General features: G+C 36.5%; 1 protein-coding gene across 1 annotated transcript in view; it reads right to left on the minus strand.

The window, feature by feature from the left end:
- Positions 1–8,037: 8,037 nt before the first annotated feature.
- The window catches only part of LOC128369803 (cytolytic toxin-alpha-like), a 59,024-nt gene continuing 45,897 nt past the window's right edge, over positions 8,038–21,164 (minus strand). The window contains exons 3-7 of the mRNA XM_053330879.1: positions 11,937–11,954; positions 11,857–11,903; positions 10,838–10,945; positions 8,216–10,161; positions 8,038–8,055 (exon numbers count right to left, since the gene is read on the minus strand). Coding sequence (XP_053186854.1) covers positions 8,038–8,055; positions 8,216–10,161; positions 10,838–10,937 — 2,064 coding nt within the window. The 5' untranslated portion in view covers positions 10,938–10,945; positions 11,857–11,903; positions 11,937–11,954. The remainder of the gene's footprint in view (positions 8,056–8,215; positions 10,162–10,837; positions 10,946–11,856; positions 11,904–11,936; positions 11,955–21,164) is intronic.

A 21,164-nucleotide genomic window follows, 5' to 3' on the forward strand; every position in this document is an offset into this window, starting at 1 on the left:
GGTGTTTTAATTATTGAGCCAGATGGACAGCTGTATTTGAGTTTTCAGAAAGCATCTGTAATTTATCTCTTAGAAGTTTTTAAACATATTTAGTTCCCTTCAGTAGTGAACAGGAAGTCACCTGTTTTATTTCAGTTAAAGTACCAACAACAGTGCAAAAATACGTCAATAAAATTAAAATAAAATACTTTGAAAGTATTTGATGCAGAAAAGTTTTTTTATTAAATGGCGACATCTGCTGGGCAACTGCTGGTATTACTTTGTATGGATGAAACATGTTTCAGTGAATCATTTGTTTTGAAAAGTCAATGTTGTGTCTGGTAGTCTGCTTCGTTACTTGAGGCCGTGCTGTGTTCACATTATATGAGATGGATGGTAGAGTTATTACATATTTCTCATGTTGACAGCTTGTGAGAGTTCACGTTATGAATGCAAAGTTGGTCATGTGAGGTTAAAAGTACTGTGCACAAGTTAAATTTCATTAAAGGTGGGTCCAATACCCTTGAATGCTGGATGTTGATGTGAATGCCAACTATAAGCAAAAACTTCTAATTACAGTATGGTGTCATAATTATGTAAAGCTTGTACCTACTTCAAAGAAACTGATTAGAGAAGTTGAATGTCCAGCCTCTGTCTCTACAGACCCTGTTTTCTTAAAAAAAAAAAACTACTTAAATAGGAGTTATCAAGTCTGAGTATGAAGACACAGAAATACCTATTCATTATCTTTTTTCTTATGAAATTTAGTTTGTAAACATATAACTGAACGCAGAGTTATTTAAAACAAACAATACAGGCAAGAACCTAAATATTAACATATAACATATAACATAAATAGTAATAATAATATTCTACAGAAGGTCCTTAATGGTTGCACCTAATATGTGAAACCTAAACTCATATGAAACCTTTACATGACCTGAAAATATAAACATCACCTGCAGTAAACAGTGTGAGCCAATAAGAAAAAAGGAGAGAAAACAATCCATGTCCAACTGAACTGATTTATTATCACATCTCAGTCACATAATATTTCACACATAATATTTTCATATTTCAATATTTCACTAGTACTGACATCTTAAAAGTCAAATATGATTATTTATATGTCATCTCTTGTATTGAAGGTTCAATTGGGCAACAAAATCAATAAAAGTAGACAAATACCACAAAATATGTCATAGTTAAAATACAATCATAAAATATTTCATAGCATAGTAGCAGTTTATGTATTTTAACAAAGATTCAGAGATGAGAAATGCCCAAAACAACAAACAAAACGTTACTAAGCCCAAACCTTAAACTTCCTTACAAAAAACAAAATTGAATTAAATGACAAAGCTCTAACCTAACCTCCTAACTGAAAACAGGAGAAAATGATTATAAAAGAAAAGGGCTTCTCACTCCTACCAACTGCTACTACTAGTTTTAAATATTTACATTTTAAAATGAATGTGTCCATGAAATTTATTATTTTCATATTTTAGATGAAAAGAAGACTTAAGATAAATCTACAAGAAGCTCCTATAGTATGAACACATGCTGATTCTACTTACAATCAATCAATAAACACACAAATCCAAACAGCAGAGGAACAGCCTCCATTGTTGAAGTGGAAGAGTGGAAGGAAAGTTAATGTCAGCTGTTTCTTCAAATGATCCAATCACAGGACACCACCTGCAGCTCATCACAAATATAAACACTGAATGTACACACTGAGCAAGAGAAAAGAGATTCTACTTTTCTGTACTTTGTTTTAGTTTCATTATATGTTTTTTTTTTTAATTGTATGTTTTAATGTTTTCTAATTTTTACTGTTCAATTGTACTTTTCTTTTTTATTATAATTGGGTTTGTTTTTTAATTATGTTTCCAGTTCTTACTGTTAAATCATCTGATATTTTGTTTTTATGTAAAAGCACATTGAGTTTCCTGTGTATGAAATGCATTATATAAATAAAGCTGCCTTAAACACTCATGCTTCATTATTAATAATCTAATGATCCAATATGTCATATATAATAATACATCAGTCAGAGGGACCAAAGCACAACTTTTACTGTAATACTGCATACTACATCACTCATAATACTGCAGTACTTTTACTGTAATGCTGCATACTACATCACTCACAATACTGCAGTACTTTTACTGTAATGCTGCATACTACATCACTCATAATACTGCAGTACTTTTACTGTAATACTGCATACTACATCACTATAATACTGCAGTACTTTTACTGTAATACTGCATACTACATCACTCATAATACTGCAGTACTTTTACTTAAATACTGCATACTACATCACTCATAATACTGCAGTACTTTTACTGTAATACTGCATACTACATCACTCATAATACTGCAGTACTTTTTCTGAAATACTGCATACTACATCGCTCATAATACTGCAGTACTTTTTCTGAAATACTGCATACTACATCGCTCATAATACTGCAGTACATTTACTGTAATACTGCATACTACATCACTCACAATACTGCAGTACTTTTACTGTAATACTGCATACTACATCACTCATAATACTGCAGTACTTTTACTGTAATACTGCATACTACATCACTCATAATACTGCAGTACTTTTACTGTAATACTGCATACTACATCACTCACAATACTGCAGTACTTTTACTGTAATATTGCATACTACATTACTCATAATACTGCAGTACTTTTACTGTAATACTGCATACTACATCACTCATAATACTGCAGTACTCTTACTGTAATACTGCATACTACATCACTATAATACTGCAGTACTTTTACTGTAATACTGCATACTACATCACTCACAATACTTCAGTACTTTTACTGTAATACTGCATACTACATCACTATAATACTGCAGTACTTTTACTGTAATACTGCATACTACATCACTCATAATACTACATTATTACTTTAGATTGAGTATTTATAAACAGCTGTCTTGATACTTTTAGTTAAAGAAACAACAAACAATACATCTTCCACCACTCTTAGTTAATATTTTAACTATTTCTGGTTTATATAATATTAATTAAACTTGTGTATCATCTAATATAGTTGCTTGGGTAACAACATGAACAGCTATAATGTCATAATAAGAACATTAATTAGTATAAACGGGGTAAATATGAACTAACAATGTTAACATTAACCAGAAACCGTCTTTACGTATTTCACTATAAACATTCATAATAATCCAGATAATGTCAGGTTAACTTACCTATTCATCCAGCGGACTCCTCCTAAATAAAGAACAGATGTGTTTTTAAGGTAATTGTTTGTAAAAATGTGCTGTTGTCTAACACGAGGGAAGCTTCCTGGTGACCTTTACACTTCGTCTTCTTCTTCTTCTTCTTGATGTGGTTGGATCCTAAAGTTTGCTCATTACCGCCATCTGCAGCTCCAAGTGGCGCAACGCAGCAACATCTACTTTCCACTAATTCTAAAAATGCACAAGAACTATTAAGACTTTTTACTAATACAGCTGTGTAAATCATATTTAAGTACGTGTGCATAAATATTGGCAGCTTAATCTACTTTCCACTAACTCTAAAATGCACAAGACCGTTTAATAAAATTTGACTCATTACCGCCATCTGCCGGTCCAAATGGCGCACTGTAGCAACATCCACTTTCCACTAACTCTAAATGCTAAATGCACAAGAATACATTTCTATATAGACGGAGGTCTGTCGATTTTGACTGTTGTCTTAATTAATAATTCCGTCCTATAGTTACTACGTAGGGTTTATGTGTGTATCTGTCCTTAAAGCAGAGTGAGGAAATGTCACTATTTAATGTTTTAATTATTGAGCCAGATAGACAGCTGTTTTTGAGTTTTAAGAAAGCATCTGTAAGTTATCTCTTAGAAGTTTTTAAACACATTTAGTTCCCTTCAGTAGTGAACAGGAAGTTACCTGTTTTATTTCAGTTAAAGTACCAACAACAGTGTAAAATACGTCAAGTAAAAGTGTTTAATATAAAAGTGTATTTCCTGAAGCAGTGAGCAATATTCAGTTTTGAAAGTATTTGATGCAGAAAAGTATTTTTTATTAAATGGCGACATCTGCTGGGCAACTGCTGGTATTACTTGTATCGATGTTTCAGTGAATCATTTTTATTTTGAAAAGTTATGTCTGGTAGTCTGCTTCGTTACTTAAGGCCATGCTGTGTTCACATTATGCATGTATAGTAGAGTTATTACATATTTCTCATGTTGACAGCTTGTGAGAGTTCATGTTATGAATGCAAAGTTGGTCATGTGAGGTTAAAAGTACTGTGCACAAGTTAAATTTCATTAAAGGTGGGTCCAATACCCTTGAATGCTGAATGTTGATGTGAATGCTACCTATAAGCAAAAACAATTGTAATTACAGTAACTTTTAATTCACAGTATGGTGACATAATTATTCAAAGCTCGTACCTACTTCAAAGAAACTGATTAGAGAAGTTGAATGTCCAACCTCTGTCTCTACAGACCCTGTTTTCTTAAAAAAAAACCCTACTTAAATATGAGTTATCAAGTCTGAGTATGAAGACACAGAAACATTCATTATCTTTTGTTGTTGTTGCTATTTTACATTTTATAACATTAAGTTTGTAAACATATAACTGAATGCGGAGTAATTTAAAACAGACTATACAGGCAAGAACCTAAATATTAACATATAACATATAACATAAATAGTAATAATAATAATATTCTACAGAAGGTCCTTAATGGTTTCACCTGATATGTGAAACCTAAACTCATATGAAACCTTTACATGACCTGAAAATATCAACATCACCTGCAGTAAACAGTGTGAGCCAATAAGAAAAAAGGAGAGAAACAATCCATGTCCAACTGAACTGCTTTATTATCACATCTCAGTGACATAATATTTCACACATAATATTTTCATATTTCAATATTTCACTAGTACTGACATCTTAAAAGTCAAATATGATTATTTATATGTCATCTCTTGTATTGAAGGTTCAATTGGGCAACAAAAATCAGTAAAAGGAGACAAATACCACAAAATATGTCATAGTTAAAATACAATAATAAAATATTTCATAGCATAGTAGCAGTTTATGTATTTTAACAAAGCTTCAGAGATGAGAAACGCCCAAAACAACAAACAAAACATTACTAAGCCCAAACCTTAAACTTCCTTACAAAAAACAAAATTGAAATAAATGACAAAGCTCTGACCTAACCTCCTAACTGAAAACAGGAGAAAATGATATGAAAGAAAAGGGCTTCTCACTCCTACCAACTGCTACTAGTTTTACATATTTGCATTTTAAAATGAATGTGTCCATGAAATTGATTATTTTCATATTTTAGGTGAAAAGAAGACTTAACATAAATCTACAAGAAGCTCCTATAGTATGAACACATGCTGGTTCTACTTACAATCAATCAATAAACACACAAATCCAAACAGCAGAGGGAACAGCCTCCATTGTTGAGGTGGAAGAGTGGAAGGGAAAGTTAATGTCAGCTGTTCCTTCAAATGATCCAATCACAGGACACCACCTGCAGCTCATCACACATATAAACACTGAATGTACACACTGAGCAAGAGAAGAGAGAGATCTGTTAGAAATAAAATGCCATAAAATATAACACATGACCATTGATCATAATGTGATTGCTCTCAGATTCTTTAGGAGTATTAACCATAACTGTAATTAATCATTGGCAAGAAATGGACAGTTTCTTTATGCAAGTGGTTGGAGATGCTCCTCATCCTCTGAGAAAGAAATATTACTGGAGCTCATTGTCCTGGTTAATATTACCTTTGCCATCTAAACAAAGCAATGAAACTTCATAAAGTGCAAATCTGAAGCTCTGCCATCTGTTCTGCAGTTTGATCAAATTAAACCAAATCAAGAAATTATTCATGTAAAAGGAGCAGTATTGTATGTACTAACATCATAAAAGGTTACAGAGACTACAAAACACAAAACAATGTCTTAAATGATAAACCTTTAGTGCCAATTTGTATAAGCATATTCTAGTTTCACTGTTATTTTGCTTATCTGTGTTTCAACAACAGATGGCACCAATGCTTCTGCTGATGGACTTTATTAAATGAACTGAATAAACAAACATAGATAAGAAGCATTTTGTTTCTTGTTCAATTATAAAACTGTTGGATGGATGGCCATGACGTTTGATATATTCATGATCCCTAAATAATTAATCTAACCTCCACCAGCTAGTTGGCATTTCAAATAAGCCAACAGAGCTTGTTAATGTCAAGAAGTTAATTTCCAGTTACCATACTAACCTAAAGTGTTACGTGTAAGATATCATGCTAACTTTTACATGATAACTTGATTTTGACTTGAATTTTTCATCATCAGTTTTGTTCTGGTTGTTATAGGAAGTACTACCTCACAATGCTGGCAGTATAGTTGCATATTGTGTTGTTCTTTCCTAAAATCCAAATAAATTTCCAACTCTAGTCATGAAACTTTTCTTTTCTTGTTTCTTCTGTTTTTCTTCTGACAATTCCTCCTCTGTTTTTGTAAGCTTATCTCGTTTGGGTATTTTGGAGATGATTTTTGCTCTGTCCTTCATGGCCTCCAAAGACTGAATTCGGGCCTTGTAACCCTCTTTGGCTTCTGACTTTTCTCCTTCAATCAGCATGTCAATGTACTCTGGAGTGGTCAGAGGGTTAGGCCTGAGGGCGATCTCTTGTAGACGAGTTATAGAATGAGCTGACTGATCCATGAGGGACACTATCGTCTCTTGAAGGTAAACAATCTCTTCTTCTTGCTTCTCAATCAGTTCTTGAATCGTCAACTTTTCTTTCGTAGCATTTTCATACTTGTCTTTTAACTCCTTCACTGTCCTCTTCTCTTTTACTGGAACATACTCCCACCTGTATGTCTGGTTGAAATGCACACTCCAAACGCATTTTCCAGGGCAGACAGTGCACATTCCTGTTCCATCCATTGATGCACAGCCATGTTTTTTTGTATCATCTGCTATTGCACATGGGTCGTGGCATGTCATTGAACATTTCTGGCAGTTGGTAATGAACTCTCCTTTCTTTGTGAGGTTTATTTGGACTGCCTTAATAATATCTACCTCAATCTCAAAGTTTTCATTTGAAGTCATGACTGTTTCATGCTCTTTAATTTTTTCTTTCGTTGTCTTAATTTCTTCAAGTTTTGCTAATCCAGCTTTAACTTGGGGTTGCAAACCTTCAACAGCTGCTTCAAGGTGCTTTCGTTCTTTCAGAACCTCTTGGGTCATCAGTAAGCTTTTGGTTTTCATTTGACCCAAAGCAGTGAAGAACCTCATCATACTTTTGGCACCCATGTTCCAAAACATTTCATCAAAGTTGTCATCATCCTCATCAGACTCTTCATCACAGGTCTTGTCACTGCTGCATCTGTTGTCTGCAAACAATGCAGAGTTGTTGAATTTGAAATGACCTGGAAGCCCAATGTCATTTTTGGGGCATGGTACCCCAGAGACGTTTATTGCCTCAAGAACCGGTGGCTGCTTACCATCTGCGAAAGTCACCAGCATCTGAATGTTCTCTGCCACATCTTTACCAAAAATGGAGAGCACTGATTCGAACACATATCGCTGTGTTGCTGTTAGTCGTGCAAGAGAGGCCTGAGTAACAAAACACACTGCATCAATCTCACGGACTCCATTCTTAGAGGTGAAAAGCCTCCGGATTTGTTCTGTGATTTCTTTGTCTCTTTTAACTCCTCTTGTATCTCCAAAGCCTGGAGTGTCCACAATAGTTAGAGAGAAGGGGGTTTGAAACCCCTCTTGGTGGTTGATTTTGTATACAGTGACTTCAGAGGTCTGGCTTTCAGCTTGTGATTTGGACTGATCCTCATCAACTAATTTAAATCTGAAATCGTCCTTCCACTCTACACCAACAATGTAGTTAATCATTCCGTTGATGAGAGTGGACTTTCCTGATCCGGTTGCTCCAAGAAGCATTATGGTACGATTTTGTCTCATGTTTTTTTTGCCAAAGTTATACCTCTGGCAACCATCTATGTCCATGTCTTCTCCTTTCAGAGGCAGACAGTAAATTGAGGGAGATCCAGAATTTATTCTCTTGCTAATATGTTTCATGAATTCAGCGAGACGTGCAAATTCACGTTTTGTTGTGCAGACATTCACAGTGATGCTTTCTTTGCTTCTACCAGCTACACCACAGTCACACCTGACCCTGACAGCATATTCTGTCTCTGACTGAAGCTCTGAAATTATCCTCTTTTCAGCTCTTGACACCATTTGGTTCCACTGGACATCTTCTTCTTTCACCTCTTTCTCTGTTTGGGTGTACTCTACAATGTAGCTCACAATGTGGACATCTTGTGCAATCTCTGCAGGTTTCTCCCAGCTAACTGTTATCTCACTTGAGTTAGTTTCAACTTGAGGTTTTCCAGGAGGGCTACAAGGTAAAGTTTTAATGGGACCACTGACTTCACCAGCTGGTCCAACACCTACTGAGGTCACTGCTCTGCATCTGAACATATACTCTGTGTTAGTAGTCAGACCACTCACTGTGACTTCTTCAGCTTTTGGTGCTGGTGTTTGTTTCCATCCATCCTCTCCACTGACACAGTACTCTACACAGTAGGAGGTGATGTTCTCTGCTCCAAATCTTGGTGGAGAGATCTTCAGTGTCACACTGTTGTGGGTTACATCACCTGCTGTCACTGTTTCAGGCTTTGAAGGAGGCTCAAAGTTCTCACTGACAGGAAAGCCGTCTTTATAAACGTAGATGCTTGAACCTTTGTGTGTCTCATTTGTTAAACCCACTGTCAGGAACTTTATGTTCTTATTCTCTTTGTTGGCCTCTGCAAAATCACTGAACAGCTTTGCTTTGATCCTCATTGCATCTGATACATTGTTTGAAAGGTACCATTGTTCCTTCTCTATGTCATGACAATGTGGATCTTGAGGGTCGTCTGCTTTGGGTTTTTCTTTTAAGTAGTTTGATAAAGCTGAGAGGTATGGTTCAGCACTTCCCAGTGAGGTGAAGACAAAACACACAGCATGTTCTGCATTGAGAGTTTCCTCATCAAGTTGACATTGAGATGGGACAATCTTAGTGTTTTTCATCATTTTGGTGTATGATTTTAAGATGCAGTTTTCTCTCTCTTTACAGTCCATCCACTCGTTCAGGCTTGTGTTGTTGAAAGGAGAAGAATGTCTCTTCTTCAGGATCTCTGCCAGCACAGTCTCCTCTTCCCCTCCTCCCCGGATTGATGGAAGTATCTTTGCCAAGGTTCGTTGGAAGTCTAGTTTGAACTCAGAGCAAAATTCTTTAAAAGTTTTAAGTTTTTTACCAATCTGTGGGAACTGCTGTGCAGTGGTGGTTCTTATTGCATCATTGCATCTCATTTCCAGCTCAGTGAAGTCCTCCAGGACACTCTGGCATTCCTGCACTAATCTTATACTTATCTGACGGACAAGTTTAGCAGCTGATGAATCTAAACTAACCAGTGGCAGCAGCCAGACTTTCACTGGTACAGCATTTTCTCCATTGGTTCCCAGCAGTTGTGGCAGGCTTTGGTAGACTTGTACAGCATCCTGAAAGGTTGTTGGTGGTTTCTTGAGTAAAAAGTCTCCATGAAATTTGCAGGAGAATTTCTCAACTTTTGCTAAGTCCTCATCTTCCATTTTCAAGGAACCTTCCCCTTCTATTGCAAGGCAAGGGATTTTTTTTATCATCACATTCAAGTTTCCCTGAATATCTTGATGACTTTCTTTATCAGACACCTCACGGTCAAAGACAAAGAAAGCTTGTGCCCCATAAAGGATTCCTGTGACTACATGTGTTGCTATTCCTTTATCAAAGACATACGGATGTTTAACATTACCTCTTCCAAGATGATTCATTGACAATTCTTGGAACTTTGTGGTAGTTTTGTAGTTCAGTGTTAGTCTGGCCTGATTTTTGGATGTCTTATGATCATTCAGGTATTTAGCTGATCCTTCAACCTTTACCAGTCCACCCAGGAAACTTGCCTTTAGGGATGCCTCAACATTTAATGCTGAAGATTTATCCTGAATTGATTCAGATGCAACTATCTCAAACTCACTGTTAGGTTTTGGACTTTCTCTCAATTCTTTTTCCAGATCATTTTTGTCCCATAGTGTCATGCCTGCAAGAAAGAAGAGAAGAAGTTATCTAGATACAAACTGAGCACAGTGTTAGTTCAGGTCACAAAGTCAAGCTCAGCTCACAAACCCAGATCACATCACCCGACGGCTCAATTGGCAAATCTCATACACACTGCCTTATTTAAGCTGCTTCAGTCTACTGACGCTTGCTTCCTCTGGAAGTGACTGGCATCCCTCCTCCACTGCAGCTCCTGCTCACATGATGTGTCTAACTTAAAAATCTCATTTCTGTTATCATTGTTCCATGTATGTGAAACTGTTGCTGCTTCCAGACCAGAGCCACACCACTAAAAAATTAGCTTTAACTGAAGTGGCCCTGACTGAAATAAGAGAAATGTTAAAGGTGACATTATGTGTCTATGGGCTTCACATTGACAAATCATGTGACTTTCAAGTTTTTGTATGCTAAAACAAACAAAATGGCTGCCATTCATTTTATTCTCAGTGTAAAATGTAATATTTTAAGATAGTTTCTGCATTAAAATTGATTTGATGACATTGCTAGTGAGAAATGTGCATTTTATTTTTTATAATCTTCATTCAATTAATGTATATGATGTCTAGTTTATCAGTTAGTACAAAGAATTGTTCAGGTCTCACCACAAAATCATACAGGTGCATTTAGTAAATGTAGATGCTTTACATGTGAACTCTTACCAGGGATGAGTGAGTCTTGGCGGCAGTCATACAGCATACCAAGACTGAATGGCCGGCCGAGTGCTGCCATCTCCATTGTTCTGCTGGCTTCGAGATCCATCTTAAAGTCTAAAACAGGAAAAAATAGCATGTTAGTTCACTCCTGTGACTCTGTTGATATCCAAAAAGGTTGTAATATAATTTGATATAACATCATGACACTGGACAGAGAGCTGCAACAACAGGAAACAAATATCTTAAAATCTAAAAAATCTTTCAGTGAAACAGCCATGATAATGATAATATGGTTAACAGAATATTAATATTCCTTTAAATATGTTTGGGTTATATAGTTATTCTTTTGTTAATTTCAGTAGGATATTTAAACTCCAAATGAATTCAGATTATGACATTATAACTGTAAATCAAAGTGTTTTTCCTCTTGTGAAGAGAGGCAGAGATGATCTATTCATGACACGTACAACAGGTCTGAACTTCTTATCTAACTTACAAACATGAACACACCTGCAGCTTAGCTTGCTGAACAAACCACCAAACAAACACTGAACAGGGAAAAGTCCATAGTTAATATCAAATATCACTTTGGATCCATTATATGCTGCTTTGGTTGTTGCTCTTTAATACCACAACACACTGTCTGTTCATGGTTTGTATCTACAGCAGTTTATTTACTTTGTCTCTGTTTATACAGTCTGACCCTAACCCTGCTGTCAATCAAACACACTCACAGTTTTTTAATTTGTAATACTAACTAAAATACTAACAATGAAATAAAAAATGTAATGACATTATTGGGGATGTCTAAGTGTGATATTTCAGGACAGAATTCAACGATGAGTCTCAGTCTCACTGCAGTGAGAGAAATCCTAGATTTTGATTTTCTGATATGATCAGTTTTGGATCAGTTCATCAGCTACAGTGAAGAATTGTGTTCCTGGTTACAGCTGCTAATCATTCTAGTAAAAATACTAATATTACATCATCTAAAGAGCTGCTGGAGATGAATTAAAACAACAAACCTCTGCTGGCTGTTCTCAGTCCAGTCGTCTGGCTCAGGATCCAACAGCTGTTGATTTCAAAATGCTGCTCAGGTTTTAAACTGTTATCTCCAAAACTCCTACAATACAAAATGAATGAAGTGCTTTAGAAAAACAATACTGATAGTCAGCAATTCTATCTCAAAACTGAATTCATCTTTATGACTATTATACAGATCATGAATATATAGGAAACATGAAACCATTTGTTATTTACCTTATATGTGATGAGTCAGAGTCACTGCAGAGGAACACGTCACTGTGGAAGTTCTGTCTGAATGAAGATTTCTTCTATTTGGTGTAAACAGCAGAAATCTGCAAACACAGCAGGGGATCATGTCATTCTTATATATATCTTATTATTATTTTTGGGGTGTTTATTTCAGTTGTGTAGAATGTAGAGACCAATATTTAAGTTTTAATCAAAGTGTGTTATAATATTACAAACTGAGTGTAAAGTAGTGAGTTGTGTTTACAGTTGTTCTGATTGTTTAGACATTATCTTGAAACTGTAGCTGTTTTGCTAAACTCTACACACTAACCATAAAACCTTTCACCAAACCAGAAAACCTTTAAACATCTCATGCAAAAACAAACTGTTCTCGCAAAACTCTTTTAAAAAAGTGTTTTTGCATCAATACAGTCACACAAAGCATCATTTGAATAAGCACACAAAGCACCGACTACACACTGACAGTATAAATGAAGACTGAAGCAGTTTGTCCTACATGTAGTAAACACACATACACACATTTATCCACATGTGTAAAGTATGAATGTGTATTCTGAAAATAAACTAGCAATACAATAAGAGGAAAAAGTTGTTATTTTAATTTTAAATAAATATTATGAATGATATGTCACAAGTAATCATCTTTAAATGAAATGGGTATTTAGTAGACATATGTAAGTTAAATATATTAAAACGTGGTTGGTCTAGTCCAAATAGTCTCTGAGTAAGTGGGAGAAATGCAAAAAGTGTTTCAACTGTCCCCAGTCTCCCCTCACACAGGCAGCTGTGGTCTGTAGTCACACCATTTCTGGGAAATCACTCCAGTTCTCTCCAGCAGCTACTCCGTCCTGTCCATGAATAAACAGGAAGAATGGAGTTTGTCTCTCAGAGAGAATATAAAGATAGAAAGCACAGAGCGCTCTCAGAGCATCACAAACCTTTCTGCTTAAGTACACTGATTCTGTTTTATTGTTGTTTTTCCAGATTAGAGCTGCAGGGTCTCTAAACTCATTCAGGTCAACATGATCTTAGTGAAGTGAAAGAAAAATGAGGAGAGAGCTTAAACATGATCAGCACTCGTGTTATTGATGAGTTCTGATCAAGATATTCATGACTGTGTGTGAGAGCACTGTGGCTGCAGATGTATTGATGATTTCAGTTGGATATTTATAATCAATAATTAAATAATACTCAGAGTTTTGTAATCAATCTTAATTATATATAATTTATCTCTAATTTAAGAGAAGGATATTTAACTGAAATGTTTTGGTTGTGTCAGCTGGTGTAAATGTTTTTGGGTGGGGCTGTGTCATATCAACCGCTTTCAGTCTACACTTTATTATTATAATATTCTAGTTGTGTTTATGTCTCTTGTCTATGTTCTAATGTTATTAATTATAGTTATTTATTTATTTGAGTTGAACTATGTAGGTATTGTACATTAAATTGTGCATGTTGTTAGTTTGCTGTATTTGTTACAACCTCATAGTTTTTCTTTGAGTTATGTTCAGTGGCTGCTTTAACACTTTAATTTCTCTTTGGGATTATTAAAGTACTTTATCTATCTGCCTGTCTATATCTGGAGAAGTTCATAGTGTGACAGTGTCGGACTTTATGATTTCCACTTTGTAGAAAACATGGATGGAATCATGTTGTTTAATTAAATTGGAATCAGCTGTAAAATACAGAATATTGTGGTGTTTTGCTGTTTCTGTCCTCAGTTTCACTGAGAGTGGGGCTCAGGGTGGGGCTCAGGTTCGACACACACACACGGACACACACGGACACACACGGACACACACACACACACACACACACACACACACACACACACACACACACACACTTAAAGTTTAGAGACAGGAAAGAAACAGGAAGCAGCTGCAGCATTGTCTCCCCACCTTAATGATTTACATGTTTGTAGATGATTTATTTTGATCACTTTGCAGCAGATGGGTTGTGTTGGTGCATTAATGCTGAATATCTTTGAGTTTTAGACTCTTTGTTGAATAAAACAAAACATTTGATGATGTCACTTTGTGCTCTGGGATACTAGAGTATGATGGAGATCTTTCACTGTTTTCTGTTTAAATGTACTTAGTTACTTTAAACTACTGCTGGTGTAAAATCATTAGTTTTACAAGTATTTGGTCATAAATCAAAGTATTGGACACATTAAAAATGTAACCAGATGATGTCACTATGAAACGTCAGAGGATCAAACTTATTATTCTGAGGGAAACATGAATGTGTGAAAGTCATTTCTTGACAAGCCATCAAACAGTTGTTGAGATATTTTACTGAATAAGTACAAACTTGGTAGCAGAAGAAAAGTCTGAGGATTCAGGAATTTCTCTACAAAATGTATTTATTAAAATCTATTTCATATCGTTTTGGGATATTAGCTGCAAAACATTGAATCTGCTCAACATGAACACAAATGCAGGAACTTAAAGGCACAAGGAACCCAGACAGTAACGAGCAGCTAGTCTGGACTTCAGTTTATACTCTTTGGGTCTGATTTATTAAAGGTCTGTGTGTAAAACGTGCAAACATGACATCACCTGCAAAATAATGTGCACCTGATCTACTAACGCAGCGCTCTGAGGTTTGAGTCTTTCATATGTGCAAAAAGATAAAACACACTGTTTATTTAATACGTTAATAATAAATATGTATTATGAGGTGTTTTAACCTCAGTGTGTAAAATACAGAGAGGAGGAAATGCTAATTAGTTATTTTAGCACACGCATTGTGATTCACCAAACCTGACGGTAATGTTGCTGACAGTAACTGTGTCTATAAATAATAAGTTGAAGGACAGTTATTAACCGGCTGTTACCATGGAGACGAGGAGACGGAGACACAATGACAGAATACACACAGGATGGATGTTTTCCACCTGTGTTAATATTTGTGGTTTTACTAACAGCATTAACTTCCTCACTAATAATCTCCCATATTTGGGTTTATATGCATTTATAAATTATAATCAATATATTAGTTAACCTCTTCACTAGAACCTGATCACATTTATAATCAATATATTAGTTAACCTCTTAGAAATAGAAAGCACAGAGCGCTCTCAGAGCATCACAAACCTTTCTGCTGTAAGTACACTGATTCTGTTTTATTGTTGTTTTTCCAGATTAGAGCTGCAGGGTCTCTAAACTCATTCAGGTCAACATGATCTTAGTGAAGTGAAAGAAAAATGAGGAAAGAGCTTAAACATGATCAGTACTCGTGTTATTGAAGAGTTCTGATCAAGATATTCATGACTGTGTGTGAGAGCACTGTGGCTGCAGATGTTTCAGAGAGATAAAGATTGGTCTATTAACCAGCAACACAGAGCTATCAGGACGCTTTGCTCTCTCACGCACTCTCTATTGTGTCATTTCCGGGTGTGTCAGGGATCGAGCAGTGAGAAATGAGGACACAGGAATATAAATTCAAAAGAATAGGGTTTTATTTACCCCCAAAAATGAAATCTTGTACAAAAACCAAGGCAAACTATAAAAGAGGTCAACAAAAGATAACTTAACTCAATATAACAACAAAGAACTGAGGTGTTAACTCAACAGAACAGACCTACCAAAACAACATAAGGGAACACATATATAGTGGCTTAGCCAAACCAAATAATACAAAAAAGGGGAAACCAAAATGGATGCCAACTGCAACTAAATACAGAGCAACCTAACCAAACCCCAAATCCCCCCATGGCACAGCAGGAAGTAGTCCAGCCTAATTAGCTTGGCCACCCTTGAGCACTCCCCTTAGCTCCGCCTTCTGGTCCACCAGGAAGAGGCCTCACAGCCACAGTAACTCAAACACAAGAAAGAAAGTATTAATACAAAATAAACAAACTTCTAAATCAAAACAACTGTGTGATGTGATATTATGTAATGTTAGTTTGGTGTAGTTGGCTGCAAATTAAATGAACCTATATTAGGAAATCAAACTAAAGTGGAGTGTGAGTGGATTAAATTTTACCCTTGTGTGGCTGTGGCCATCACAGGGTGTCAAGGAGCCGCTATCAATATGCGGGAGACTCCTGGAACTTCCGGGAGAGTTGGGATGTCTGTTATGTAATGTAGTATATCGCTTGTTATACCGCTTCTGAGTGAATGAAGAACGAATTAAGGACCAAGTCGACGCTCTTTTGAGTTTTCTTTATTACCAATCAGTGGAGACAGAACTTTATCAATTTGAGGCTGCTAAGGTGTCCCTGTCCAATGGAGCCTTCCTTCTGTCTCTCTAGTCTGCCTGCGTGTACAATCTTTTATACTAAGTTTACGCCCCACAAATGTATACATTATCCCAAGCATGAGCACTCTGCTTTTCATCCTTAAAAGGACACAAAGCTATACTTGTTTATATTCCAAATTTTAATGCCTTTACTGTTTGACAACCTCCAAATATTAATGACCATTATGCAGGATGGAACCAGCTGTCCTCTCCAGTCTATGGCTGTTGTGAACGGAGGTTCATACTTAAGGCCTATAAAGAAGCAGAACTCTTGGCTAGAAATACAATATTAGAAATACATAGATATGTAGCAGAAAATACACTACATAACCTTTCTTACATACAGTCTATGATTACAACCTAGTTAATCAGAGGGCGGAGTGTGTGTGTTGAACACGTACTACTCTGTCTTTGGTTATGCCCCTAAGTGCAGCCACTCTTTGGCAGGAAGACAGAGAGAGAGAGAGAAGCGCCTGTTCAGGGGAAAACTGCTTCAGTGAGGTCTGCAGTAATATTGTTTTGGCAGTAATGGTAACAGTGTTGTAACAGGGTAAACTTTAATTAATTTGATTACTCGTTACTCAAAAAAGTAAAGCCATTGTAACGCTGTCTACTTATAACAGTGTTATTAACACCACTGGCCATAAATGGTGTGAACAGTCTGTGTATAATGATGACGTTTGAAATGTGCAGAAAGGGAAACAGCATTCAGTTTGTGCACTGTAAAAATGATTTGAGGTTTTACCTCTGCTCATTTTCCAAAGTCAGTTCAACTAAAATATTTGGTGGACTTAAAATATCAAGTTTTACTGTGCCTAATAATCAGTTCAACCAGAGTAGTTCAGGGAACATAGACTTCCTCATTGTCTCAGTTTAATATGTTACTGCTTGTATATGTTGCATGTTCTTGTCTCACTTTTATGATTTGGAGAGCTTAAAACTGGTGGACAATGAAGTTTAATTCCAAATCTAATAAACAGAAAAAGTGACATCCACCTCTCCCACATCAGAACTGTACATAAAGATGTAGTGTAATTATATAAACATGAGGTCATTGTACATATGAACTGGTTAATGGCTTCATACAATAACTCTTTATTAATAACTATTGTACAGGATTGTTTGTGGTCTGAAACACTGAAATGAAAAAAGAAGAGACATTAATTACACAGTATGAAGAACACAATAGACAGAAGCTCTACTGTAGCTACCAAATGCAAATATTAATATAAGGAAATAATACACTTTCAGCACTCGTGTTATTGATGAGTTCTGATCAAGATATTCATGACTGTGTGTGAGAGCACTGTGGCTGCAGATGTATTGATGATTTCAGTTGGATATTTATAATCAATAATTAAATAATACTCAGAGTTTTGTAATCAATCTTAATTATATATAATTTATCTCTAATTTAAGAGAAGGATATTTAACTGAAATGTTTTGGTTGTGTCAGCTGGTGTAAATGTTTTTGGGTGGGGCTGTGTCATATCCAACCACTTTCAGTCTACACTTTATTATTATTCTAATATTCTAGTTGTGTTTATGTCTCTTGTCTATGTTCTAATGTTATTAATTATAGTTATTTATTTATTTGAGTTGAACTATGTCGGTATTGTACATTAAATTGTGCATGTTGTTTGTTTGCTGTATTTGTTACCAACCTCATAGTTTTTCTTTGAGTTATGTTCAGTGGCTGCTTTAACACTTTAATTTCTCTTTGGGATTATTAAAGTACTTTATCTATCTGCCTGTCTATATCTGGAGAAGTTCATAGTGTGACAGTGTCGGGCTTTATGATTTCCACTTTGTAGAAAACATGGATGGAATCATGTTATTTAATTAAATTGGAATCAGCTGTAAAATACAGAATATTGTGGTGTTTTGCTGTTTCTGTCCTCAGTTTCACTGAGAGTGGGGCTCAGGGTGGGGCTCAGGGTGGGGCTCAGGTTCGACACACACACACGGACACACACGGACACACACGGACACACACGGACACACACGGACACACACACACACACACACACACACACACACATTTAAAGTTTAGAGACAGGAAAGAAACAGGAAGCAGCTGCAGCATTGTCTCCCCACCTTAATGATTTACATGTTTGTAGATGATTTATTTTGATCACTTTGCAGCAGATGGGTTGTGTTGGTGCATTAATGCTGAATATCTTTGAGTTTTGGACTCTTTGTTGAATAAAACAAAACATTTGATGATGTCACTTTGTGCTCTGGGATACTAGAGTATGATGGAGATCTTTCACTGTTTTCTGTTTAAATGTACTTAGTTACTTTAAACTACTGCTGGTGTAAAATCATTAGTTTTACAAGTATTTGGTCATAAATCAAAGTATTGGACACATTAAAAATGTAACCAGATGATGTCACTATGAAACGTCAGAGGATCAAACTCATTATTCTGAGGGAAACATGAATGTGTGAAAGTCATTTCTTGACAAGCCATCAAACAGTTGTTGAGATATTTTACTGAATAAGTACAAACTTGGTAGCAGAAGAAAAGTCTGAGGATTCAGGAATTTCTGTACAAAATGTATTTATTAAAATCTATTTCATATCTTCTTGGGATATTAGATGCAAAACATTGAATCTGCTCAACATGAACACAAATGCAGGAACTTAAAGGCACAAGGAACCCAGACAGTAACGAGCAGCTAGTCTGGACTTCAGTTTATACTCTTTGGGTCTGATTTATTAAAGGTCTGTGTGTAAAACGTGTAAACGTGACATCACCTGCAAAATAATGTGCAGCTGATCTAACGCAGCGCACTGAGGTTTGAGTCTTTCATATGTGCAAAAAGATAAAACACACTGTTTATTTAATACGTTAATAATAAATATGTATTATGAGGTGTTTTAACCTCAGTGTGTAAAATACAGAGAGGAGGAAATGCTAATTAGTTATTTTAGCACACGCATTGTGATTCACCAAACCTGACGGTAATGTTGCTGACAGTAACTGTGTCTATAAATAATAAGTTGAAGGACAGTTATTAACCGGCTGTTACCATGGAGACGAGGAGACGGAGACACAATGACAGAATACACACACGTGCGTCCACCCCACCCTTTGGAAATGAATGAAATTACTCCTTGAGGAGTTATACCAATGAGGTATTTGAGTGTGTGGCTGTGCTTGTAATGTGAAAATGTTTGTGCCCTTGCCTGAAGGTTTGATGGTCTTTTAATGAACACTTCAAAACAGTCAATAATGGCAGCTACGCGATTCCCAAATGTCTCACTAAACTGGTGTGGCATACTGACTTGTAAACTGTCTCTGTCAGGCCAATGCACTATTGGAGCCAGGCGTGCATACAGAACATTAAGAGTTTTGTGAAATGCAGCACTCACTGTTCCTCTGTGCACATCAAATAGGTGACCGATGTGCTGCAATGGCAGATCCAATCTCAGACACATGAGAGTGACCAGTATCATTTGAAATGGAGTAAGCTTTTTTGTTCCCTGTGGCAGAAAGGGGGTTACATGGGACAACAAAACATTAAAAGTTTCATAATTTGGAAGTCCAGTGTAATATTTTACTCTGCTATCATCACGCTTCAGAAACTCCTCTGTAAATTCTTTTTCGGCATGTTTACGCTTCAAATTCCTATTTTCCTCCAGTAGATGGTTGATTTCGTCGCACCTAGGCTTGCACTGCACACACTCCTCTTCACACTGGTCATCAGGATGTAGCACTGTGCCTGCTTCCTGTTGTGCCCTGTCCTCTTCTTCTTGTGTGTTGTCTTTTCCTTGGTGATGACTGTCCTCCACTTCTTGTTGTGCTCTGTCCTCCACTTGAAGTTGTACCATCCCCTCCTCTTCTAGCGAGCTCTCCTCTATTCTGTCCACTTGGTCCCCTGCCCTTTCCACCGTCTTCTCAGCTTGGTTTTTATGTCTCTTCAAGTGACGTGCAAATCTGTCTTTGTCAGGAACTTTCACCTCGTTGTGCCCCAAGAGCAAAGACGGTGTCCAATCATGATGAGTTTCCAACATTTCATATGCTGGTTGTCCTGTGAATACAGAAATTGTGTAAATTATACCCAATAATGCAAATACTAACATGAGTTCACAAGCATTAAGATAGAAACAAAGACTAAAGACAATTTGGAACATAACCAGTTAGCTGAGTTAGCCGCCGAGCAAGCAACCAAGTTAGCCGCGATCAGGGAACATAGGTAACGTAGGCGCCAAAACACACACATTTTAGGCCAAAGATATACACCAGATTGTACCAGCAAAAGCAGAGCAGAACTCACCTGACTGAAAATGAAGAGAACACACTCTCATATGTTCAGGGATGTTGGTAAATGTTACATCTTTTCTCCTTACAGCTGCTGTCCACGCCATTCGCCGTCTTTTGGTCAGCTCCTCAACTTGTGGTCCTTCGTTTTTTTTCCACTTGGGAAAGGAGAAAAAGCGAACGTCATTGTCCAGTTTTTTGCCAGATCTATCATGTGATCTACTGTGGCATTTTTTTACGCAGCAGTACTGTCCCACCATGGTTACGTTTAAGCGACTTTGAGGATTTTTTAGGGAGACAAGTCGATGGGAATGTGTTTACAACCGCGATCCTCCAAAGATGGCGCCGACGCCCCATAATGCAAAGGGGCGTGACGTACCTTCACATTCTCTATAGGCAGTAGCGGTCGCTGCGGCGTCTATTCTTTATATGTCTATGGACTTACCTAGCTGATGAACACAAGCAAACAGCCCCTGCTCTGCTTCTTGCCAAAAAGTTTGGGTTGTCACATCCTGTCTGTAGCAGCTGTTATTTTTTAGTTCC

Source organism: Scomber japonicus, chromosome 12, assembly GCF_027409825.1.
Source record: "Scomber japonicus isolate fScoJap1 chromosome 12, fScoJap1.pri, whole genome shotgun sequence".
NCBI lineage: Eukaryota > Metazoa > Chordata > Actinopteri > Scombriformes > Scombridae > Scomber > Scomber japonicus.